The sequence below is a fragment of the Leuciscus leuciscus genome, assembly GCF_965113295.1.
Source record: "Leuciscus leuciscus genome assembly, chromosome: 7".
NCBI lineage: Eukaryota > Metazoa > Chordata > Actinopteri > Cypriniformes > Leuciscidae > Leuciscus > Leuciscus leuciscus.
The window spans coordinates 43,787,733-43,814,255 of record NC_138731.1 but is presented as its reverse complement, the minus strand read 5'-3'; the positions used below and the strand labels follow the sequence as shown (position 1 = coordinate 43,814,255).

General features: G+C 37.3%; 2 protein-coding genes across 4 annotated transcripts in view; both read right to left on the bottom strand.

The window, feature by feature from the left end:
* rab3gap1 (RAB3 GTPase activating protein subunit 1) overlaps positions 1 to 26,523 on the bottom strand; it is a 56,815-nt gene that overhangs the window by 19,803 nt on the left and 10,489 nt on the right. For all 3 annotated transcript variants that reach the window (XM_082174640.1, XM_082174642.1, XM_082174641.1), the window contains exons 8-18: positions 25,353 to 25,452; positions 22,874 to 22,955; positions 20,741 to 20,809; positions 18,892 to 18,965; positions 18,702 to 18,794; positions 15,595 to 15,764; positions 14,508 to 14,615; positions 13,597 to 13,769; positions 9,722 to 9,776; positions 7,023 to 7,346; positions 5,721 to 5,858 (exon numbers count right to left, since the gene is read on the bottom strand). In XM_082174640.1, coding sequence (XP_082030766.1) covers positions 5,721 to 5,858; positions 7,023 to 7,346; positions 9,722 to 9,776; positions 13,597 to 13,769; positions 14,508 to 14,615; positions 15,595 to 15,764; positions 18,702 to 18,794; positions 18,892 to 18,965; positions 20,741 to 20,809; positions 22,874 to 22,955; positions 25,353 to 25,452 — 1,386 coding nt within the window. The remainder of the gene's footprint in view (positions 1 to 5,720; positions 5,859 to 7,022; positions 7,347 to 9,721; positions 9,777 to 13,596; positions 13,770 to 14,507; positions 14,616 to 15,594; positions 15,765 to 18,701; positions 18,795 to 18,891; positions 18,966 to 20,740; positions 20,810 to 22,873; positions 22,956 to 25,352; positions 25,453 to 26,523) is intronic.
* Positions 15,677 to 26,523, bottom strand: part of LOC309502374 (uncharacterized protein) — a 60,664-nt gene continuing 49,817 nt past the window's right edge. Inside the window, exon 2 of the mRNA XM_082174767.1 lies at positions 15,677 to 16,430. The gene's annotated coding sequence lies outside the window, so the exon portion shown is untranslated. The remainder of the gene's footprint in view (positions 16,431 to 26,523) is intronic.

Here is a 26,523-nt window from a genome sequence, read left to right as displayed (position 1 = left end):
ACTTGTTTTTTTTCATATTGTTTCTCATATCTCTCGTCGTACGTCATTAAAGGTATAATTCACCCAGAAATGAAAATTCTGTCATCATTTACTCACCCTCAATTTGTTCCAAACCTGTATGAGCTTCTTCTGCTAAACACAAAAGAAGATATTTTGAAGAATGTCCGAATAGACTTCCATAGTACTTTTTTACAAACCATTAAAGTCAATGGGGTCCAAAAACGGTTAGCTTAACCATTTTACCTTCCAAAACATCTTCTTTTGTGTTCAGCAGAAGAAAGACGCTCATACAGAACAGGATTAAGCACTAAAAGGTGAGCCGACAACCGACTTTAGCAACGGCTTAACGAACACAAACTCGAATCTGGCATTGTGCTAGAGAGTTCTTCCACCGGCACGACTCACATTTGATAAAAAAAAAAAAAGGTGTAGATCTAGTTTGTGATGAGTTACTGACGTTCATCCTCACAGTCACTCGTTACTAGTTCAACTTACAGTGGATACAGCATCTTGACGTCTGAATGTGGAGCGGGATGATGGTGTGTGAGCGCGCCGTCACAGTTTTAAGACGCCCCATTCATCATATTCGGGTCTCTCTGCTCTCCACCCGGAGGGAGATGGTAATTAAAGCCAAAATGCCAAATTATGCTTGGCTAAGCACAATTACAGACAGCACTGCTGCTAAATTTAGAGGCCATCTTCAGCTAAAGGGGCCATTTACTGCGATCGCTGCGCTCACAGCAGTTCGCCACTGCAATAAGACGAGCTGGTGTGTCTGCTCAGGAAATTAGAGCATTTTGTAGGGCAGTTGAACAGGCTATAGAGAAGCAAAATAGACACAAAATGTCACCTTTCCACATTGGTCTCGCCCCCCGGTGATCAAAAAACGAGCATTTTTGCTTTATAGCGCACTAGCAGAAGTTGGAAATGAGGCTACGCTCGCTGTGCTTACAGAACGCTTCATTCCCACACAATTCCCTTGTTCCTTAATCTCTCGGGTTTGTCCACGGCATAACGCTGCGGGATAATTTGCCGTTATCCGACAGAGAGGGATGGAAGGGTGGCGCTTATGAAAATGAATGATGCTTCTCCCTTTGGCTTCTGCCAAGAAGCGTTTTTAAAAGGTGAAACCTATAAAAGATTCAGTGAATTGTGCACAGATGAAGACGGGAGCCATTGTCTGGGGCTGAGAAAGATGTGAGCGGCTATAACAATCTGGTTGTTGACTCATTCTGCATTGCCATGTGATATCCGTCATTCGGCCCAAACGCCCAAAACGAGCCGCTCACACTTGGAAACAATGATGTTCTTCCTTGGTATTTTTGTCTTGTTTTCAAGCACAAATATCTTCACATTCTTAAATCAACATACATTTACTTGAATGACAAAATTACGTAAGATATTTGAAGACTCAAATCTCATCATTTAATATTGTTTTTAGTATTATTATTACTTTTTATTAATATTCATAATCAGTAGTATTATGTATCTGTTTATAATCATTTGTAATCATTGTAATTTGTGAATCATGGAGAAGAGACTTTGAGTGTGTTGGAGTTAGAGACTGAAATGTATGTGCAGTGTTTTTCACCGAGCATAGCATAAAGTGATAAATTCATATGTTAATGGGAACCACATATTTCTCTGGTAATGCATTGTTTTAGTCACATTACAATGGGGATCATGTGTTTCTCTGATAATGCAGTTTTTCTGGTCAGCATATACAATAACTGATAGTTTTTGTCTATGGCAGAGAGATGACGAGATGTTGATCAGTAGTATAAAACCAAGCCCTTTTGTCCGAAAGGCAGAGATGATGACTGTGAAGCTGAATCAAGACCTTTGTTTGTCTATAGTCTCTTCCTCCTATGTCTTATATAAAATAAATAAATAAATAAGAGATCTCTTGGCAAAATCACTGGTGTCTGTTTCCATGAAATCAAACAACAGGGGAAAGAAAGATTTTGAAATCTACAATATTAAGTCTTGTTTTCTGAAAGAATTAATGCTTAAAACAAGAAAAAATACAAACATCAACATTTTCCCTTTGAATTATGATTATTTTTCGGACCCCACAGACAAATACTTTTTCTTGCTTTAATATACATTTAAAAATACTATCATGATTTTTGATCAAAATGATAAAATGATCAAATTTTCTTGCACACACACACATACACTTGTCCGTATCATTTTTTGGAAGCTGGCTTTTATTGACGATATTTGTGGGCGCCATATCTTTGCATAAATGATGCATCGGTCATTTCTTTATGCATTTCTGAACTCTTTTGAATATGGTGCGCAGGTCGCAAATGCCTGTATTACCATATATGCCTATATCTTTGTTTCTCCAGGTTCGAAATGTGCCATTGTTTTCCTATGTAAATGTGCTAGACGGACGTGTTTGACCACGGATGACACTCTCAAGATAAATAAAGTTCACCTTAAAAAAAAAACACGTCTCTTGACCTGGAAAACCACGTCCTGTGTGAATAGCCCATACTCTGTTTTTGTCGCAACGATAGTTTGACTGTGTATAGTCTGTGTATAGGCTCTGTGAATAGTGTGGTTTAGAAATCGTGATTTTATTATCCCTAATGTGAACATCATGGAGATGTTCTTCCAGTCCAATCTGCTGACAGGAAACACAAATGAAAGACTCCAGAATGCAGTGTAATCGTAACCTTTACACCTCTCATTGTGTCTCAAATAGGGCTGCACGATTATTCGCAATTTCCATGTAATCGCACTCAAATCGAGTTGGCTAATCGTGATTTTGAAATCGCAAACCCTGTGATTATTTGATATGCGCAGCTTGTCAGTGATGTACGGCTCTGTAAACGCTGCTCACTCTGAAAGCACTGAGTTTGAGTCACTTATTACGTGAATTTGAGCTGCACCAATCACATCGGGTTATCTGATATAGGCGGGCCAGAGGCGAGATGACGACAGCGCTGTGATGTCGAAGTCATTAGTAAACATTGCAAGATGCCCAGGGCCGGTTCTAGACATTAGGAGGCCCTAGGCAAAATTCATGTTGGAGGCCCCCCACCCCCAATAAAAAAACACTTGAAACAAATATGATTCCTAACCTTTTTATTTAGACAACATTTAATTTTAAAAGCAGTATATTTTTACTTACACAGTACATAAGTTTGGACACATTCCTATTTTTAATGTTTTTGAAAGAAGTCTCTTATGCTCATCAAGCCTGGATTTATTTGATCAAAAATACAGAAAAATAATATAGTGAAATATTATTAAAATTTAAAATAATGGTTTTCTATTTTACTATACTTTATATTTCTGTGATGCAAAGCTGAATTTAGTGTCACGTGATCCTTCAGAAAACTTTATAATATTCTGATTTATTATCAAATGTTAGAAATGGTGCTTAAAGGAGAAGTTCACTTTTAAAATGAAAATTCTGTCATCATATACTCACCCTCATGTTGTTTCAAACCTGTATGAATTTCTTTCTTCTGCTGAACAGAAAGGAAGATATTTAGAAGAATGTCAGTAACCAGACAGTTTTTGGGTCCCATTGACTTCCATAGTAGGAAAAAAAAAATACTATGGAAGTCAATGGGACCCATGAACTGTCTGGTTACTGACATTCTTCTAAATATCTTCCTTTGTGTTCAGCAGAAGAAAGAAATTCATACAGGTTTGAAACAACATGAGGGTGAGTATATGATGACAGAATTTTCATTTTAAAAGTGAACTTCTCCTTTAATATTTATTTTATAACCTGTGATACTTTTTTTTCAGGATTTTTGATTATTAAAAAGTTGTTTTAAAAAAGTATTCACTATCACTTTTTATATATTTAACACATCCTTGCTGAATATTCCTGTTTTTTTCTGTATTTTTTATCAAATAAATGCAGGCTTGTAGAGCATAATAATAAACTTCTTTCAAAAACATTAAAAATAGTAATGGGTCCAGACTTTTACCGGTACTGTATGTACATATTAATCAAACTTTATCTAAGGTAATCTCTTTTTTGTTTAATGAAGATGTTATTGTTGTTGTTGTTATTTTGCTGTTTTATTCAATTTATTCACAGTTCCAGAATCCCACTTAAGTGCTTTTATATTGCATTGCTACCTTAAATATGCTATTAAATACACAAATCAAGTGGAAGAGAAAGACACGATCGCTACTGAGCAGAAAAAAATATATAAACTGATATTATTGGCGTAATGTAAGGGGATAATCTAATCATCAGCAGAATTTAGAAGATAGACCCATAGATATGAGATCCTTTATTTGAAACATTTAAAAATGTTGTAGTGTGTTGGCTTTTTAACTTAGAATACAGACGTCTTGTCTTTTAATTTTGTAGCTTTTTTACTAGTCAGCTCCCGACGCGATGTTATTCATTGTACGCGCAAATTCAAAGCGTCGCGTCTGGGCACGTTAATGACGCTCGCGCTCTTTTAAACTCGTAATAAAGCGGTGAATGATTTTTCCAGAAATGACGCTGATCTACAGTACAAGTTTATATTTAGAATACATTGCAATCACTCCAAAAGAGATGACGACAACTCACACACCTGCATTATGAGCTGTGCTTCTTTGTGTGCTTATTAGGCTTTTGCCTCGTAGCACCTGATGGATGCGTTCGTTACACATACTTTCAGAAGCCCGCACCCGCTTTGTAACGGACACATTAATTGGTTTAACTGCAGTAATGTAACAGTCTATGGTTAAGATAAACATCGTCACTATTTTTAGTTAATTAATAAATATATATATATATATATATATATATTTTTTTTGTCCCTCTGTCTGGGCCCCATCCCGCCAATCGGGCCCTAGGCACGTGCCTAGTTTGCCTTTGCGTTAATCCGGCTCTGAAGATGCCTATGGATGAACACCAGTTGTTTGAAACGGCTTTGGCCGCTACAATGAATGAGTTAGACTTGGCTTTTTTTTATCTAAAACAGGAACAGTAGACGGCACTCGAATCCTTCCTTTGCAAGAAGGACGTTTTTGCTGTTTTGCCGGCAAGAGTCTAATCTACCAGTTAGCTCCGCTGGTAGCTAAGCGTATGGGGTTTATTGTTGTAATTGGTCGTAGTGTTATCCAATTGCGTGCAGTGAGATTTTCAAATGCATGCTTTGTGCCGCCCCTCGAGCTGGCCGATTTTCATTAGTCGACGCCAGACCATTAATCTTTAAGATTTAGGTCTGGATTTCCAGGCTAGAAATTAAACAAATGGAAACAAGAACGTTCAAACTGTGAACAAACAAGTGTATTCTTTGACAAAGATTGTTTTAGTAACTCAGTAGCCTATGTATTTGAATAATGTTTAAATGGTGTAATATTTGTGAATTTGATTATGTAGCTACTAATCCATTTTCTTTGGATCCACACGCGGTTCTGATTGGCTGACTCCGCCCACACGCGGTTCTGATTGGCTGTGGGTTTTGATTGATTTTAACGCGTCACGTCACGTCACGTCTAGCGTGGACAGACAAATTATTTGTCGCTGAAATCTTATCGTATCGCTTCTGGTAAGGACACGGTGTTATTGTACTTCTGCGACGGGGCATATGTGTGTGTTTGTGTGTGTGTGTATGTGTGTGTGTGTGTGAGAGACGCCCTCTGGTGTTCATTTACTACCGATCAGCCGCTGCACTGACAAACTGCACATAAGATAATCGCAGCCTTTGCCAAAATCCTTTCACATGAACAGGAAGCAGCGGCCTCACCTTAAACGACTCCATGTCTGAGAGCAAGCAGGCGCTCTGCATACGGGCACGGAGATGCGCACCTTCAGCCGACGTGCCCAGTTTGGCCAGTACCTCCGACTGCTCCTCCAGCAGGTCTTCAGTCATGGGCGCCGGCTCCTGCGTCACACACACACACACACACACACACACACAACAGTTATGACCAAACTGGGTATTAGATTAGATTAGATATGGAGAGATGCTAAAACAGAGAAGAGAAAGAAGAGGATTTTTTTATGTTTTGGTTTGGAGATGCATTGGTTTAGGATTGTGGAGTGGATCAGTGCTGGTGGACAAGGTAGGTAAACAGAAAATAACTCAATGTTCTTGACTGAATAAATTTAGTAACTTTAATAAAAATGCATTTCTTACTTGAACGCTGCTGTTAGACGCTCTGGCGAGGAGATAAACATGGCGGAGGGTTTATGCTAAAAGGGCAGAGTCCGGAAGCCATTGTTTATAAAGTTATAAATATGGATATTTTTCTTACAAAAAGGCATGGCTTCGCTTCAGAAGACATTTATTGACCCCCCTGGAGCCGTATGGATTACTTTTATGATGGATGGATGCACTTTTTTGGGCTTCAGGTAAAACTTCAGGTACTCCCATTATAAAGCTTGCAAGAGCCAAGATATTTTTTAATATAATTCTGATTGTGTACCCTGGAAATCCAGAGTTCTCGCGAGAGCACAAGTTGAATTTGCTCAGCGAGTTACTCTGGTGTCGAGTAATGATGCTCATTTAATATGCCCCTCGATCCGAGCTGCACCAATCACATCAGGTTATCTGATATAGGCGTGTCAGAGGCGAGATGACGACAGCGCTGTGACGTCGAAGTCATTAGTAAACATTGCAAGATGGCTATGGATGAACACCAGATGTTTGAAACGGCTTTGGCCGCTACAATGAACGAGTTAGACTTGGCTTTTTATCTAAAAGAGGAACAGAAGACGGCGCTCGAATCCTTCCTTTGCAAGAAGGACGTTTTTGCTGTTTTGCCGACCGGAAACGGCAAGAGTCTAATCTACCAGTTAGCTCCACTGGTAGCTAAGCGTATGGGGTTTATTGTTCTGATTGGTCGTAGTGTTAGCCAATTGCGTGCAGTGAGATTTTCAAATGCATGCTTGGTGCCGCCCCTTGAGCTGGCCGAGTTTCATTAGTCGATGCCAGACCATTAATCTTTCAGATTTAGGTCTGGATTTCCAGGCTACTGATTGTGTTTGGCTGAAAGAAGAAAGTCATACACCTAGGATGGCCCTTTGACCAGCGAGTGTGTTATACCTGTGTGATGGGGATGTAGAGCGGCTCCTGTGAGTTCAGGAGTGTGATTTTGCCGTGTGGCTGCAGTCGACCTTCTGCTTTGCTCTTATTGGCTGTTTTTTTCTCGTTCTCCGTGTCCGCCTCCTTCATCTCATCCGTGTCGCTCAGACACTCGAAGAACTCCTCTTCACTGTCGCTCCACGAGTCCCACGACTTCCCGGGAGAAACCTCAGCAGGTCCGGCGCTCTCCGGTGCCAAACGGCTTTTGTCTCGGCTTCCGTCTGATGTGGCGTTCTTCCTCCCTTCATCCCGTGCTCTCTTTCGCTCAATGCAGCAGTTCAGCATCTGGAGGTGATGCAGAGCAAAATTAAACACACGAGTCGTTTTTCTTTTGAGTCGTCAGTGTCACACGATCCTTCAGAAATCATTCAAATATGATGATTTGCTGCTCAAGAAACATTTCTGATTATTATTATTATTAATAAACAGTTGTGCTGCTTCAGATTTTTTTGGAAACTTATACTCTTTTTCAGGAATCTTTGATGAATAGAAAGTTTAAAAGAACAGCATTTATTTTAAATCGAATATTTTGTAACATTATAAATGCATTTACAGTCACTTTTGATTCATTTTATGCATCCTTGCCGAATTAAAGTAGTAAGTTCTTGAAAACAACAAAAAAAAATCTTTTGAACAAAAGCACATAAACAAGTTTCTCAATTATGTCATCATTTACTCGCACTGATGTCATTCTAAAACTCCATGACTCACTTTCTTCACTGTACTCTGTTTTATGTTGACTTTACGTATAATGTGCCATTCTTTCTATTATTTGTCAAAATAAATCAATAAATAATGTCCTTGGAAAAATTAAATGGACAGCCTAAGAGTTATATATCAAAATCATAATTAAGTTTAGATCAAAAATTTGAATTATATAAAGGATTATTTAATAAGTTATTAACTAAAGGCCCATTCACACCAAGAACTATTAGTTTTAATAGTTCTATATTAGTTTTGTCGTCTGCCGCTTTAAAAGCTCGAGCTCTTTAAAGCAGGATGGATTCTGATTGGCTGTCAGTGTTTTTAAAAAAGCTCTGAAAGTGATTCCAAAGATATCGTTCCTCTGTGCCGTTATTGTTATAGTTGTGGTGTGAACTCGCATTCTTTTACATCTAGAGCGATTTTTTTAATTATAGTTAAGACTGCCTGGCTTGATTTATATTTTCAATCTAAGAAATCTAACTGCTTAAAATATGTTTGTTTTCAATTTGCAACCAACATTAGTTCTGAACTCATTTTCACACTGAAACTGATGTTTAAGAGATGATATTTTCACAAATAAGCTCAGTTGACTGAAGACTGTCTGATTTGACAAGCCTATCATGCGTGTTCGGGAATGAACGCTGATCTGATCTGGACGGTCCCACAGATGTGATCGTGTGTAAAGAGTCTCTCAGGGTGTGTTCACACTTGCCAGGTTTGGTTGGATTAAAACGAACCCTGGTGCAATTGCTCTGTTATTGCGGTTCACTTGAATAAGTGTGAACGCTGCCATCCGAACCCTAATGCGCACCAAACAAGCGGACCGAGATCCACCTTTTCAGGGAGTCTCGATCCGCTTCAAAACGAACTCTGGTGCGGTTCGACTGAAATACGAACGCAACCCGGACCAAAGACATCTCAACGAACCAAAAACAGGACATGATGTCACAAGATGCGACTCTGAGAGGGACAGAAAAGCATACCTGTTTTTTCTCGTCATAGGGCGCGTTTTCCATTACAGATTTGCGCAAAACTCTTGCGATTTTTTCTAAATGTCGGGGGGAAAAACTATTGCGAAATGACGGCTTTTCCATTAACCGATGTTATGCGACTAAAGCTTCTCTCGCGAACAGTCAATCCAAAAATCATAGCAACGGACATTGGTCGGTTTATGTATCTCAGCCACTGCACTGGCCATTATTATTAATCAAAGGAGACGTATGTGTGTTATCCAATCATTAATGGCAAGGAAAGACCCTTATACTGTGAGCGGCTCATATTGGCACATGTTTCTGGGTGTTTCTCCCTCATTTCTGCTTCGAGGTCTTGATTGTGGCATTTCTTTGAGGTTTAGAATCCAGTATTCCTGTAATTCTTTTGTCTTTTATGAATTTAATGAAGAACTCAGTCTCGTATTCTGTCCAAACACACCGCGTCATCTACGTCAGCTGACCTGTAAATGAGCAAAAACTGTTTCCATTGGAGTTTTGCGAAATATTTCTTTTTCGAATTGCCTCAAAAACCACCTCATGCGAGCGGGAAAACTTTTTTGCGATGAACGGGAGTTTTTGCGAAATGACGTGTTTCCATTCATTGGGCGTATTTTCAATTCGCAATTTCAATTTGCACAATTTGAAGTGTAATGGAAACGCGGCGATAGTCATGATGCTGCACTACAGTATCGGAAATTCGACAGGAATTCGTGCGGCTGTTTTGGCTCCTTTACACATTTTAAAAGCTCTTCATGAGTTCTCAGCTCATTGTTTCGGGTGTTTGTTAAGCTCCGTCACAAAATAAACTTCATAAAAGCCGTTTTTGTTGTTTTGCATCATCAGGTTCGGTGTTCAAAATGACGCTCTGAATGCTAAGTGACTAAAAATGTATAGTTTTCTTGGTCCAAAAAGAACCAAACTACAAGTGTGCACACACACCCTTCAATGCACATGAAGACTCACCTGCAGTTTCTGATGTAGAAGACAACACCTGAGATCAGGAGGGCCACTCGCCAGTCTGAAAACACACAACACAGAGGCGTTCATCATACAATCAATACAGTCTCCCATCAGGCCACAGCACAACAGCCGTGAGGTGAACAGAGCCGCACGTATTCAAAGGCTTCACTCATTTGCACACAATGACATGAGGAGATGAAGGACCGCAGGGACACCAGAGGAACCGTGACACACCGCGTTATTGTTTCTCCGCCAATGTTATCAATGATCCGGACGCCTGCAGCTCTTTCCCAACAGGCACGGAGTACAACAACATTACAGCACTGCCACAATTCATCACCTCCACTGCAATGATTCCTGGGCTTTTTGCATTCATTTAGATGACAGTAGCGTGCAGACAAGAACACATGTGCGTGTCACCAATCAATCGACTTCATATAACTAATTTCCACTGCAAAAAAATTCTCTTACACAGAATTTCTGTCTTCTTTTCTAGTTCAAATATCTAGGGGTTAAACGGATCCAAGAGTGTAGTTTTGGTTTGAGCATTTGGGGGTCCCAGCATGCTCTCTTGTGAGATTTATTTGTTTGTTTGTTTATGTTTGCAGAATGGTCTTTTGTGGTATCATCCACACATGCAAAGTTGGTTGATACATAACTGCAATAAAGTAATAGCCATTTAAATGTTTTCATAGGACATATGATGTGTTTTATATTATTTAAGCACCTAATCAGTTTGACAGAATGTTCTAAATCAAAGTGCCATGGCTTTACTTAAAAAATTTTATACTTAAAATGTTAATTTCCTGTCATCTTTGGATTAACCGAAAGCCATGTTTTTCATAATATCTGTCATTATTAGCAAAACACATTTTAAACATGGGGAAACCTAATTGTTAAAGGATAACTGTCGCCAAAATACAACCTAGGGTCTTTTTGTTAATCTACCCGAGGCAAACTTTGGTTTAAAAGCATAATTAGAATGGAAACGCCACTTTTAAGATTGACCGTATTTTCGTTTTCGGTCAAAATGCCTTTTGAATGGGAGTGAATGGGGCACGACTATGATAGCATCAAATATCTAAACACTAAGAAGGTATCACTAAGAGATAGTCGATCTCCGAATGCAACGTAACATGAGGAGAGTAAAGATGGAAAGCTCCTAAAGTTTAGTTCCATTTAAATTCACGGATAATTTGTTGTTTTGTCGTTAGTGAAAATCAATATTGACCTTGTATTTGAAAAAGGATCCTCATATAAGAAGCAATACTAAAATTCAGAGTCAGTTCATTCACATTCGGAGATCGACTATTTTTGACTGTCAGAACGCCGGCGGACACAGAGACAGTGAGTTGATCAAAATCTTTCTTTTTAGTAAACTCTGTGTTCACAAACACTGTTCTCAATGCTGGAGTTCATGTGTAGAGCCGCTGGTGAGACTTCCAGCACAGTTTCATGTTGTGTCGAGCCGCATTAGTGTTTTAAAAATAGTGCTTTTTGATGCTATCAAAGTCGTGCCCCAATCACTCCCATTCACAAGGCAATTTGACCGAAAACGAAAATACGGTCAATCTTAAAAGTGCCGTTTCCATTCTAATTATGCTTTTACACGAAAGTTTGCCTCGGGTAGATTCACAAGAAGACCCCTGGTTGCATTTTGGCGACAGTTATCCTTTAACAATTAGGTTTCCCCATGTTTAAAATGTGTTTTGCTAATAATGACAGATATTATGAAAAACATGGCTTTCGGTTAATCCAAAGATGACAGTAAATTAACATTTTAAGTATAACATTTTTTAAGTAAAGCCATGGCACTTTGATTTAGAACATTCTGTCAAACTGATTAGGTGCTTAAATAATATAAAACACATCATATATCCTATGAAAACATTTAAATGTTAACTTGGCTATTACTTTATTGCAGTTATGTATCAACCAACTTTGCATGTGTGGATGATACCACAAAAGACCATTCTGCAAACATAAACAGTGATTATTTAATATTATGTTGGTGAAATAAAATAAAAATCACTGTGTGCTTTTTATTTGGCCATTAACTGTCGGTGGTGAATCAAACTCGACTGAGTATGAGAGCATTTAGACAGATGATCTATTGAGGTCTCTTATTTAAAGGGATACTTCACCGTTTTTTCATATTAAACTATGTTATTCCCTTAACTAAGACGAGTTGATACATACCTCTATCGTCTCAGTGCGTGCACTAAATCCCTCTGTCTTGCGGCGAAACTTTGTTAGCCCAGTTCATTTAATATGGGCCAAGCAGAGAAGATACCAAACACCTCCACGTTTTCCCTATTTAAATACAGTTACTCGCGAAGTGTAACTCGACCTAGGACGGTGACACAAAACAAAACGTTGCGCTTTTCTAAGCGTGTAAAATGGATAACTATTTTGTATGGCGGAATACCATAGCAAGTGCTTGTAAGCACTTCGACTTGGCGCAGTAATATCTTCACTCGTGAAAAATCCTCTCACCGGCCCCCGCTCCCTCTAGTGAAGATATTACTGCGCCAAGTCGAAGTGCTTACAAGCACTTGCTATGGTATTCCGCCATACAAAATAGTTATCCATTTTACACGCTTAGAAAAGCGTAACGTTTTGTTTTGTGTCACCGTCCTAGGTCGAGTTACACTTCGCGAGTAACTGTATTTAAATAGGGAAAACGTGGAGGTGTTTGGTAGCTTCTCTGCTTGGCCCATATTAAATGAACTGGGCTAACAAAGTTTCGCCGCAAGACAGAGGGATTTAGTGCACGCACTGAGACGAGAGAGGTATGTATCAACTCGTCTTAGTTAAGGGAATAACATAGTTTAATATGAAAAAACGGTGAAGTATCCCTTTAAACCTCTTCAAAACAGCAATAGACTATAGGCAGGTTTGATTCATTTCTGTGAATCAGTTCTTTTGAAGAGCAGGACAAATCTACATCACACAATCCCATTCACATCAAGGATGATAACTATAATTATAAAGTTTTAATAATCCAGTCAAATCACGTTTTATTTATATTGCAGCTTATATAATGTATTGCTTCACAGTATTAAGCATGAAAAACAGTGTCTCTTTCAGTTAGAATTAGTTTCTACAATAAAGCGGCTCTCCAGTGTGATTATGGTTTTACTCGTGTCTGACCTTTATGGACTGAACAGAAGAAATTAACCGGAGAAGATTTCCACATCAAAGGAGGCGGAGCCTCAGAGCCACACCCACCTATTACATCATCATCACCACGGACCAATGGTAGTTCAAAGGTGTTTACCAGCCAGAGCAAACTTGAAAAAAATCGGCAATTGACCGTTCGCAAAGACCCGCCCCCTTTAGTCACTGTTGCTATGACCGACAAGCCACGCCGCTCTCACGCCACATCATGTTCTCACGCAGTGAAATATACGTCGTGCATGATCGCGGAGCAGAGAGGACACTGCTCAACTTTCAAATATGGTCATTTTTTCAAGAAATGTAAACAATAAATACCATTTTGTGGCTCTTTAATGTGTCTGACAGATCGCTCAGTTAAAGCTGCTCATGAACCGATCATCTCTTCCTTCTAGTTCATTTATAGCATCAAATAAACATGAATGAACATCAGAAGGAATGTTGTTTTAACCATGGAAAGACGTCAGTACACTCCGTTTTTCATGTTCAAATCCTCCAATGTCAATCTACTAACTCTCCTGACTGCTTTGTCGGACAAAAATGGCGGATTCGGCGGATTATGATTGGTCAAATCGCCTGTCAATCAAACTCCCTGCGAAGGGTCAATTGCTTATAACAGAACATACACTAATATAGTTATGGTTCTTGATGTGAAGGGGCATTTATTCTGCACGTCACATGGTTTGTGTGACTTCTCTTACCCATAGATCAGGCAGTTGTTTTCCCAGCGGTAGCGCATCTCCAACACGAACTCCTGCCACAGGTGAGCGACGGCACGCACTCCTCCGTGATGGAAGTTAACCATACAGATGCACAAGGCCAGACGGTACGTCAGACTGTCGCACGAAGCTGATTTCAGCTGATTATAGAGATGCTGTTCACAGGGAAACACAGTCAGGCACTGAACGCTTCTGTGCATTTGAGCAAACCACCAGTGCTGCTCAGTTTTACTGCACAGTAGAGCATTAAAAGATCACAATCTCCATACAAACACCCACGTGATCTTATTCCTAAATGACAACGATTCGGCTCTGTCTATTAAACCTTTGACAAGTGTGATCACAGCGAACATTCAGGTATGCGTTCTGAGTCATGTATAGATATGAAACAGCTTCACATGCAGTCTTTTCAACCACACACACAGCATCATAATTTCTGTATTACAATAATTCATATTATCACAGAATCACTGGGATAAAAGTTTATAATTCGGATATAAACACTGATGACTACGGTAGTAGAGTAGAGTAAATCAGCTTTTGAAAGTAACTTGACGCTTCGAATAAAGAGTGTCAATTACATCGTTACACCAGTAGATGGCGACAAGTGACTGTTAAAAATGAGTCATTGAATCATTCGTTCAAGGGATTTGTTCAAAAACGCTGATTCATCCAGTAATTCAAGTATTTATGAGTGAGCCATTCATTCATTCAAACCAATAAAAAAAAAGATTAAATCAAATTAATTAAATATTTTTTTTAATAGACAAAATTAACATTTTGTCAGAATCTTGAATAAATGCCGTTATTCTGTTTAGTCGTCTGTTCAGAATAGTGGTAGAATCGTGATCTCATAGCGTGGTAATGTTCAATGATTCTCTGTTCAGACTCACGTAGTCCTCTGAGTCTTTGTCCGGTTCAGTCTTTCCACCTGGGCTGGGCTGTGTGGATTTAACATCACTACTGTCTGTTTTATCCGAAGCTGCATCTGGGAAAAGATACTGATGGACAAACACCCACAAAAAAAACACATTTTAGACGTCTCAACACAACTGTTGTCAACATTGATAATAATAAGAAATGTCTTATATTTCTGAAGCATATATGAAGAGTTCAGATGCAAAAGCCTCTCTAAGTGCCATCTGAAATTTTCTTCTAGAATGATAATTTTTATCAAGCTCGTATTTTTAAGTTCAGTAATGTCACTTAAATGACAATTCATAGGTAATTTTCATTGCCATTTTGAGAGAAGACTCAGAGCTGTTCTCTTTCCAAATGGAGGTTGCAAAAAGTATTGAATAAAAGGGTGCCATTAATTGTGGCCAATGTGTAAACATTCATTTTATAATGAGACTTTAATGTTTTAATCAAAGGTCATGAGATTTTAACAATGCAGATTTTTTCCGAAGATTTCTTTGTTCATATTTACCAAAGGTGCCAATAATTCTGACCAGGACTGTATATTTAGTATATATTATAAACAAGATTTTAATGAGCAGATGAGCCGACAGTTACGTTACAGTCAGAAGCGATTTAAACATAATTAATCATATCAATCAATTCATGATATTTGCAATGATTGCAATGAGAGTAATTTAGTTTGGTCCGGTGCAGACACGCCAAATTGCTAAATATGCAAATAACCTGCACGAATCATCTGGCATGTTTTAATGCGAATCAAACAGCAAACGTGACTCCCGAATTAAACATCAGTCTCGTTTAAGCTAATTAAACAGGAATGTGCTACATCAGCGCTAACAGGTGCCACCTGCAGTTCCTGCTTCGCTAAAGTTGTGCCAACTTACAAATGCATTAAACTACCCAAGATGAAGCCCACGGTAAAGGACAGAGAGAGAATTATATATTATTATTACACAACGGTCGGCTTCTGACCAATACATCTTCATCATCCACTTCCTCACACTAATCACACTGCTGATGTAAATACCCAGCATGCTCTCTGTTTGAACAGCTCCTCACCAGCAGGATGGAGTTCAGCACGTCGTTGTTAAGAGGCGACTCCTCGACCCGCTTGTGTCGCCGTATGCGCTTGCGTGCGCTGTGGACCATGTTGGAGACGGACAGCTTGTGGATGGGAACAGCAGCCGGCTCCGTCAGTTTGGACAAGGCTTGAGTGATGTCACTGTTCTCTATGGAAACATCACAGAAGGTGGGAGGAGTCAGTCAATCAAACAATACACAAAAAACACATAATATATAAGTGATGAGAGTTGAGTCGCCGCTGTTAGAAACTGATTCAATTCAGCGTTTGGCCTCAGAATGACGGTGCAATGAACAATGTCAGTATTTTTGTCTTGTTTTTCAGTATAAAAACAAGTATAAACATGTCTCAAGATACTTTTACTTGAGCAGCAAAATGACTGAATAGATTAGGTCTTGTTTTTTCCTGAAAAATGTATTAAAATTAAGTGATTAAGTGTTTAAAACAAGAAAAAATATCTGCCATTGGGGGTCAGAAAAATAATCTTAATTTGAAGGGACATTATTAACATTTAATGAACATTATTAGTTTTCTGATTGGCAGATATTTGTTCTTGTTTTGACACTTGAAAATGACACTTAATATCTTAAGTCATTTTGCTTCTCAAATATAAAAGTATCTTGATTTCAGAATGTTTCGATATTTGTACCGGAAAACGAGACAAAAATACTAAGAAAGAAAATGTGAATATTTCCAATCCAGTGTTTCAGGATATTAAAATGGTGGAATAAATGGCAGACATGAATGGAAAGAACGGATCCTAAAGGATCACACAGTTATTGAACAGAACTGAATAAACACTGAACTGATTTGCCTCATATTTATGGAAGCTTGTTTCCGCCACTGAATAATAAATAAATAATAATAATTGCGACTTTTTATCTCACAGTTCTGACTTTTTTTCTAACAATTGTGAGAAATAAAGTAGAAAGTCTGAGAAATAAAGTCGCAATTGCGAGATATAAAGTCAGAATTGCATGATAAAGTCGCAATTGCGAGATATAAAGTCAGAATTGCATGATATAAAATCGCAATTGCGTGTTATAAAGTCAGAATTGTGAGATCTAAACTATTCTGAGGTAAAAAAAAAAACTCAGGTCTTTTTTTTCCTTAGAATTCGACTTTATATCTCACAATTGTTAGTTTATATCTCACAATTGTTAGTTTATATCTCACAATTCTGAGAAAAGATGTCAGAATTGCGAGATATAAACTCGCAATTATGTGTTATAAAGTCAGAATTCTGACTTTATAAGACGCAATTGCGACTTTATTTCATGCAATTCTGTCTTTATTTCTCGCAATTCTGACTTTATATCACGCAATTCTGACTTTATATCACGCAATTCTGTCTTTATTTCTCGCAATTCTGACTTTATATCTCGCAATTCTGACTTTATATCACGCAATTCTGACTTTATATCTCGCAATTCTGACTTTATATCACGCAATTCTGACTTTATTCTGACTTTATATCACGCAATTCTGACTTTATATCAAGCAATTCTGACTTTATATCACGCAATTCTGTCTTTATTTCTCGCAATTCTGACTTTATATCACGCAATTCTGACTTTATATCACGCAATTCTGACTTTATATCACACAATTATGACTTTATATCACGCAATTCTGACTTTATAACACGCAATTCTGACTTTATATCACGCAATTCTGACTTTATAACACGCAATTCTGACTTTATTTCATGCAATTCTGACTTTATATCTCGCAATTCTTACTTTATTTCATGCAATTCTGACTTTATTTCTCGCAATTCTGACTTTATATCACGCAATTCTGACTTTATATCACGCAATTCTGACTTTATATCACGCAATTCTGACTTTATATCACGCAATTCTGACTTTATATCACGCAATTCTGACTTTATATCTCGCAATTCTGACTTTATATCACGCAATTCTGACTTTATATCACGCAATTCTGACTTTATATCTCGCAATTCTGACTTTATATCACGCAATTCTGACTTTATATCACGCAATTCTGACTTTATATCACACAATTCTGACTTTATATCACGCAATTCTGACTTTATATCACGCAATTCTGACTTTATATCATGCAATTCTGACTTTATATCACGCAATTCTGACTTTATTTCTCGCAATTCTGACTTTATATCACGCAATTATGACTTTATATCACGCAATTATGACTTTATATCACACAATTCTGACTTTATATCACGCAATTCTGACTTTATAACACGCAATTCTGACTTTATATCACGCAATTCTGACTTTATAACACGCAATTCTGACTTTATTTCATGCAATTCTGACTTTATATCTCGCAATTCTGACTTTATTTCATGCAATTCTGACTTTATTTCTCGCAATTCTGACTTTATATCACGCAATTCTGACTTTATATCACGCAATTCTGACTTTATATCACGCAATTCTGACTTTATATCACGCAATTCTGACTTTATATCACGCAATTCTGACTTTATATCTCGCAATTCTGACTTTATATCACGCAATTCTGACTTTATATCACGCAATTCTGACTTTATATCACGCAATTCTGACTTTATATCACGCAATTCTGACTTTATATCTCGCAATTCTGAGAAATAAAGTCAGAATTGCGAGATGTAAACTCGCAATTGTGAGATAAAAAGTCGCAATTATCTTTAAAAAATTTTTATTTTGTGGCGGACACAAGCTTCCACGCATATTTGATGAATTCTGCATTATTGATTCTGTTATTTTCATGTTTATTACTGTGAATCTATATCGTATAAAGCACTGTAGAAATAAAGCTGACTTGACTTGATTCAGACGACACATGAAGTTCGATTCAAGTACGTTCGGATCAAACATGTACATCTGCTTATTCTCTCACAGAGAAGTAGTAGGAATTCAGAACGAGAAGAAAATCAGTAACCCGATAACCCTAAAAACCCTAAACAATCATTGTCTTTACCATAAATCTTTACCCGATAACCCAAAAACCAGTGAAATGTGTCTCAAGAAGATGCTTAATGAGATTTTAGGGCTAGTCCAGACATATGTGGTTAATTAATATCTAGAAAGAAAATGTTCAGGATGACCTTTCCCTTCCTCTTCAACCGAGTTTCTCCCCAGAATCTCCTCCGTGGTTTCCTTCCGACAGCAAAGTTTGAAGAACTCCATGAGAAATTCACCTGAGGATCAAGACAACACATCAGGCTCAAGCGCGCTCATCTAACGCTCCATCTTTCCTCTCGCTCTGCATGTTCGTGTGTTAGCGGCCGCTCTTACCCAGCAAGCACTGCGGGTTGTCTGCTTTCCGCACTCGAACAGACCAGTGAGGCGCTTGAAGTGGATCCAGATCTCTGTGAGAGCAGAAAAAATAGACACGTAGAACTAAAACAAACCTTCACTGAAACAAACACGCTTGTGTCTAGTTATGAAGTTGCATTGCAATATAAACATTTTTGTGATACACTACATTTGGATATTTGTACTGGAAACAAGACAAAAATACTAAGTATTCTTAAATCAAGATACATTTACTTGACAGGCAAAATGACTGAAGATATTAAGTCTTGTTTTCTGAAAAATGTGTCAAAATGAAGTGAGTTTTCGCTAAAAACAAGAACAAATATTTGCCAATGGGGTCAGAAAAATAAACTTAATTTAAACGGAAACCATGATTATTTTTCGGACTCCATTGGCAGATATTTGTTCTTGTTTTAAGCATAAAGTCACTTATGTTTCGATATTTTTATTGGAAAATAAGAAAAACATTTTTTTTTTACAAGACAAATATAATAAGAAAAAAAATTTTTTTTTTAATTTTTTTAAATGATGTTCTTATTATATTTGTCTTGTTTTCCAGTACAAATATGTAAACATTCTTAAATCAAGACACATTTACTGGAGAAGCAAAATGACTGAAGATATTAACTCTTGTTTTCTGAATTTTTGTTCAAAATTAAGTGAGTTTTTGCTTAAAACAAGAAGAAAAAAAATCATTATATATAAAAAAATATATATTAAAGCCGATAAATAATGGATTATTTCCTTCAGCTGAGACACTTGAGATGCGCACTGTTAAACATAATGGTTTTGAATTGCTTGAAATATGATTGAAATCACTTCAAAAAAGGAAAATACTGTTAAGTGCAACATTGTGCATCGCAAATCTGTCATATATGCTATAAAATTATAAGAACATCATTATAATAATGTGCTTGGGACATGGATTTTACTGGTGAGACTTTAGTTTTTTATACAGGGAGGCTTTAAAATGTTTTATAAAAACTTATATTTCGATTTATCGGCCAATATAGGCTTTCAAATATACAGAATTATCGGTTATCGGCATCGGCCAAAATGTTCATATCGGAGCATCCCTAATCTTGACTTAAGAATGTTTAGATATTTGTACAGGATGGAAAACAAGACAAAAATTCTACGGAAGAACATATGCACACACATGCACGTCCTTCCCCATGGAGAAGCGTTGAGTGCTGATGCAATCGTAACCAAGAACTAAATGAACAATGACTACTAATGCTTAAAAATCTGTTGAAAAATCAGCCAATTATGGCGTTTTCACGATCAGATCGTCTGAGAGCGTGTGAAATAAGAGTGCTCGAGCGCACTTCACTGTGTGAATGTTTGTTCAAAATGATTTTGAAAGAACTCTTTCTGTACTCCAGAAGTAAGAGTTCATCAGCACATGCCCACACACCGAATGAGACTTGAGAAAACAGCACAAAGTGTTAATGCGATGCTACGGCTCAGCGAGCAGCACTTCATCACTGAACTAAAAGGCGTAAAATAATGCGGCGCGAATCAATTTTTGGCTTGGGTGTTTTTAAGGCGGTGGGTGCACGCTCCCCCACCCCCCACACACACACTCTTCTCCTGAGCTGTGAAAAATTATTATGGGTAACAGGTTCTTTACGAGGTGACGAAACATGGATCTGGCACTGACATCAGCTGGAGTTGTTTTCGTGCATCATGCATATTCATGAATTACTCAGTGCTATAAAAAAAACGATTACATCGCTGTTCTATTTTCATCATTCACGGTGCAAAAGAGAAATGTCAGTTTTGTAAAAGCACAAGTGTGTGTGTGTTTGGTGGAAACTTCACTCACGAATAAACATCATTGTCCACAACGATTCCCTCCGTCAGGTTCGGCCACGTTGTTGCAAGATGCAGCTCACTGAGAAAAAAAAAAAAAGCGTGATTTGATTTACACGTGCAGCCTTTACAAATCATTCCACTGTTTAATGCAAGAAATTAACATTTCAAAAGATTCTTCTTATAAGATCTGGGGCCGGTTTCACAAAGCTATTTTAGACCGGTCTATAGTGTTAGACTAGTCTAAAATGTGCTCATAGACTAGACTAATGCAAGTTAGACTGTTTCACAAAAATAAAGACTGACTTAATTTAGACCAATTAGACCCCTCAACCCCAGGCTAACTTAGGTCTAAGAATCTGTTACCTTGGCAACCAGCAGTAACAATCAGTTTCATTACAAACAACCAAAAGAAAAAGGAAAATGGCTCATAATTTAAACATTTCTTCTTGTTACTACATTCTCCGCTAAATTTCCCAAGTAAAATGTCCTTGTAACTGTTATACTCCTCCAACAAACACATATTTTCCGCTGGGGTAAACTGCACTGAGCGGTTGAATGCGCTTACTCGATTTTTTGTTTTGAAAAGTGTCTTATTTTACCCAGAATGCATTGCAGTGTAGTCCTACTTAAGATAGTCAGAGTCTTAAGTGCTTTGTGCAACGGTCTGATTTAGATGTCTATCTGAAGTCTGACTATCTACTGTATCTAAGCCATAGTCAAAGTCTATCTTTGTGAAACCGGCCCCTGACCTGAATGACCCGGGGACATTGTTTTATTCTAATTTCAGCATCACTATCCTTCTTTAACATTTTGATTTCTGTCAGACACAAACTTTAAACTGCACTTAATTTGGGTCATGTGATCAGTCAGGAGTTTTTTAAAGCAGTTTGATACTGTGTGATTGTGCGCCCAATGCATCAACATATCTGTCTGACAATGCTTTGATGCTCTGAAAGGAAGTGATGTAATTGTTATTGATGGTCCATGAGGAGTTTGGGGTCAGTGCCACCTACTGGACAACACACACCACACACGTCTATATGGGAGAACGAGTTAAGAAATGACCTACAATCAAAACATTGAAATGCTTTAACGCACCTTTACTGTAATGCATAAAAACAAACCAATCAGTCAAAGTATATCTATAGAGTACAATCGTTATATTATTTGGTGTACTGAATTATTATTTATGATTTTTATGCAGATTGAGAAAAGACTTGCCGAAACAGGACAATATTATTTTTGATTACCGGTAACTTAAAGTTTTGGGGTCAGTAAGAACTCTCCTCTGCTCACCAAAGCTGCATTTATGTATTCAGAAATACAGTAAAAACAGTGATATTGTGAAATATTATTAGAATTTAAAATCTGCAAAAACTTCGACAACATTATCAGAAATGTGTGTTGAGCATCAAATGCATTAGAATGATTTCTGAAGGATCGTGTGACACTGAAGACTGCAGTAATGATGCTGAATATTAAGATAAATTACACTTTACTGTATATTCACATCGAAAACTGTTATTCTAAATTTTAATAATATTGCACAATATTTACTGTATTTTTTATCAAATAAATGCAGAGACTTCTTTCAAAATAAATTAATAAATTATATATGAAGAGTTCAGATGCAAAAGCCTCTCTAAGTGCCATCTGAAATTTTCTTCTAGAATGATCATTTTTATCAAGCTCGTATATATAAGTTCAATAATTTCACTTAAATGGCAATGCAAATTACCTATTAATTGTCATTTAAGTGAAATTACTTAACATAAATATACAAGCTTTATAAAAATGATCATTCTAGAAGAAATTTTAAGATGGCACTTAGAGGCTTTTGCATCTGAACTCTTCATATATATATATATATATATACTTTATATAAGTATATATGTTTTTTTTGTTGCATTTCATTAGTGAGAATTTGTGCAAAATGTGCTTAATTGTCATGAAAATAATCTCACGTTGCCGAAAAAACACTTTGCCCTTTCAGTCGATGGCACTGCTGCATTAAGACGGATTATTAACCGATATAATGATCTATTTATTCAGATTTCCCTTTAATGCCGTTTTAATGCAGTTTGGTAAACAGAGAATGAGCTCTGAACATTAACTACCGCCGTGACACTGAACACAAACGCACCTGATGGGATCTTCACACGCTCCAAAAGGAAGTTTGCCAAACTCCACGCCGCCCACCTCTCCAGTGAGAAGCGCATCAAAGTCTAAAAACAACACACACACACACACACACCTTTTCATTTTATATTAACTTTGACTTTCATTTTAGCTTATGATCAAAGTAATATAGAGCAGTGAAATTAATCAACTCAGGATATACGTAGAATATTATCATCTGGCTGTGTAAACAGCTCCTGCACTGCTTAATACAGAGGTAAACACTCACGGCGCACCGAATCCACTGAGCAAATGTGATATTGACAGAGATGTTCTGATCGACACACGTGCGACTCCATGGCAACAGCGACAATTTCTCCAATGTATCAAATCAAAATTTCCATATTCCCTAGAAAACACTGCAAAAAATTATGTTTGACTTTCTCAGTAATTCTGTATTGTTTTTAAGTACAAATATCTAAACATTCTTAAATCAAGATGCATTTACTGGAGAAGCAGAATGACTGAAGATATTAAAGGATGATAATGATAACGATAAAGATACAGCTTAAATAATAATTCACACCACAGCTATAACTATTACAGCACAGAGAAACAATATCGTTGGAAATCAGTTTCAGAAACGATGTTCTTCCAGCTGATAACACTGATAGCCAATCAGAATCCATCCTGCTTTAAAGAGTTGAACAATTTAAAGTAACAGAGGACAAAACTGCAATTTACAGTAAACAGAACGATATCGTCTGCCGGTGTGGACAATAATACAGTTATAATTACAGCTATCTTTATAGTTATCATTCCTGGTATGTCTTGTTTTCTGAAAAACTCATCAATATGAAGGTTTATGATTTTTTATGAGTTTATGATTAAAACAAGAAAAAAATATCTGCCAGTGGGGTCAGAAAAATAAACTTAATTCAAAGGGAAAATCACTTTGCATGAATCATTCTGGTGCCGTTCGGTTATTTTTGAGTTCGGTCATTTGTGTTTTTTGTCATCGGAATAGTACGAAACTTGGTAAAGGTTTTGGCATTTGCGGTGTGAACACAAAAAAAATCATGAATATGGAAAATTTGTCATACTTGTATTGTTTGTGGTCAAAAATGACTACCACTGCGCACACATAAATTCTCACTGAAAGCTCATTTGTAGAGATATCAACCTCAAATTTGGAACACAGATTGTTTAGATTGAATGGCTTTGATTTTCTCACAGTTTTAGAGTAAAAAGTGTTTTGAAAAATATATATTACATATAAAAACTGTTTTTTTAAAAACATTTTCATAACAATAAATTTCAAGTTAATTTTATTAAACTTTAGTCACTTCAGCAATAACCTGCCAAGTGTCGTCTTTAAAAAGAGACTAAACTTAAGTTTGTGCTCCAAAGCATTAAAGATGTATGGTTTATGCTCAAAAAGTGAATAAATGGATTATAACTATTGCATAAATATAATTTAAGTGCCATAAAATCCCCTAAAAATACAAAATGTTAAATACAAAATATTATTGAACTTAAATATAGTACAATCATTTCATTGAAACTAAATTCTGTCCCATAAATTTTGCATCTAAAAGGGAAATTCCAACAAATGCATATGCAATAATTTCAGCTGCAAAAATAACCCTCGTCTTTTCAGCGCTAGTTTCTCACAGTGTGTCTTTAGCAAATCCTGACAGTAGTTTTCTAACGCCAAAAGAGGGTTTGTGCTGTTAGTAAATCTGACCCTTAAAATATTCAGTCATTTTGCTTCTCCAGTAAATGTATCTTAATTTAAGAATGTTTAGATATTTGTACTGGAAAACAAGACAGAAATACAGAGGAAGAACTTTTTTTTCAGAACGTCAATAATAATCTCATATTTGACTTGACTTGAGTTGTTCTGACTACAGCAAACCTGATTTCTGTCTCAACTGTGTTGAAAATCCAGCTTTTAATATTGTTTATATGTCTATGTGGTGTTTTTAATATGCTTTAAGACAAACCATGTGTAAATTCATAAGTCGACAGCATTGCTGAGTATTTTCTCCTTAAAACTGCAGTGAACCAAAGACAGTCTCAAACACACGCTTTAAAAATCGCTGGTGTTTCTGACATCACAAACTACCTTGTAACCAATCAGATCAACGTGTGATCGTCAACCAGTGGATCTCTGAGCTGAGTGAGGGAGTGGAGGCGGGGCTCATTTGCATATTCATAGAGCCGCGCATACTAAATGAGGCAAGGGTGTCGAGATACACTAGATATTTTAAGGCAACGTAATTTTTTTTTAAATATGTCATTTTGGTGATCAAATATGAGTTTTAAGGGATAAAATGATTGACTACAGGGGGACTTTAAGAGTTTCAGAAGCGAATAACAACAGAAAACATGAGTGTTCAGTGCAGCCGGTGCGTCCATGAAGTCATTAAACCCTCCTCACAGGCTTCTAGTGAGTGCAACACACTGAAACGCTGCAGACTGATCTCAGATCAGACACACACCTGGCGGCTGCTGAGGCCACGAGCACTGCTGCCAGTCCTGAAGGACGTACGTGAAGCGAATGGCGATGTTGATGGGTGGCAGCGGCATCAGTGGGCAGCCCTGTGGACACAGAACATCAAGAGAATGAACGAGACAGACGGTAAAAATGACAAAACAAAGAAAACAATCAATTGTGCAATTATTAAATTTCATACTTAAATGCATACCTGTCAAATGCACCTTTCTATGACAAGAAATGCAGTTAATCAATATCAAATAAAGCTGGCAATGCATTTGAGTTTTGATTAGGAAAAGTGTTGAAGCAGTTTGCATTCAACTAGTAAAACCACTTACTAGTAGTCCTGGTAAAAAGGGAACTTCAGTACACTTTAAAGTGCCCCTATCATGCTTTTCTCATGTATTATCTTTCATGTAGTGTGTGATATACTGTGGCTGTTTGTGAATGTAAAAACTCTGCAAAGTTTCAAAGATCAAAGTGCAGATAAATCGAGTTATTGTCTTCCAAAAGAAAGAAGCGATTCTGAACTGCCTGAATCTACGTAGGTTTGAAACAAATTTGCATAATGCCCGTCTATGGTCTTGAATTGACCCTTCGCAGGGAGTTTGATTGACAGGCGATCTGACCAATCATAATCCACCATCCGTCGACCCTGCCATTTTCGTCTGACAAAGCAGTCAGGAGAGTTAGTAGATTGACGTTGGAGGATTTGAACTTGAAAAGCGGAGTGTACTGACGTCTTTCCTCGGTTAAAACAATATACCTTCTGATGTTCATTCATGTTTATTTGATGCTATAAATGAACTAGAAGGAAGAGATGATCGCTTCACGAGCAGCTTTAACTGAGCGATCTGTCAGACACATTAAAGAGCCACAAAACGGTATTTATTGTTTACATTTCGTAAAAAAAATGACCAAATTTGAAAGTTGAGACTTTGTTTCATATCAAAAGTAAGCTGGTCTGTCCTGTGTGTCAGTGTGTTGTCAGTGTCCTCTCTGCTCCACTATGTGTGTTTCACTGCGTGAGAACATGGAGTAGAGTGAGAGAGGCGTGGCTTGTCGGACATAGCAACAGTAACTAAAGGAGGCGGGTCTTTGCGAGCACTATCGTTACTGTTCATATCACTGTGTATCAAGAGCTGAGGAAGAGCTGAAATTCAGATATGGTAATG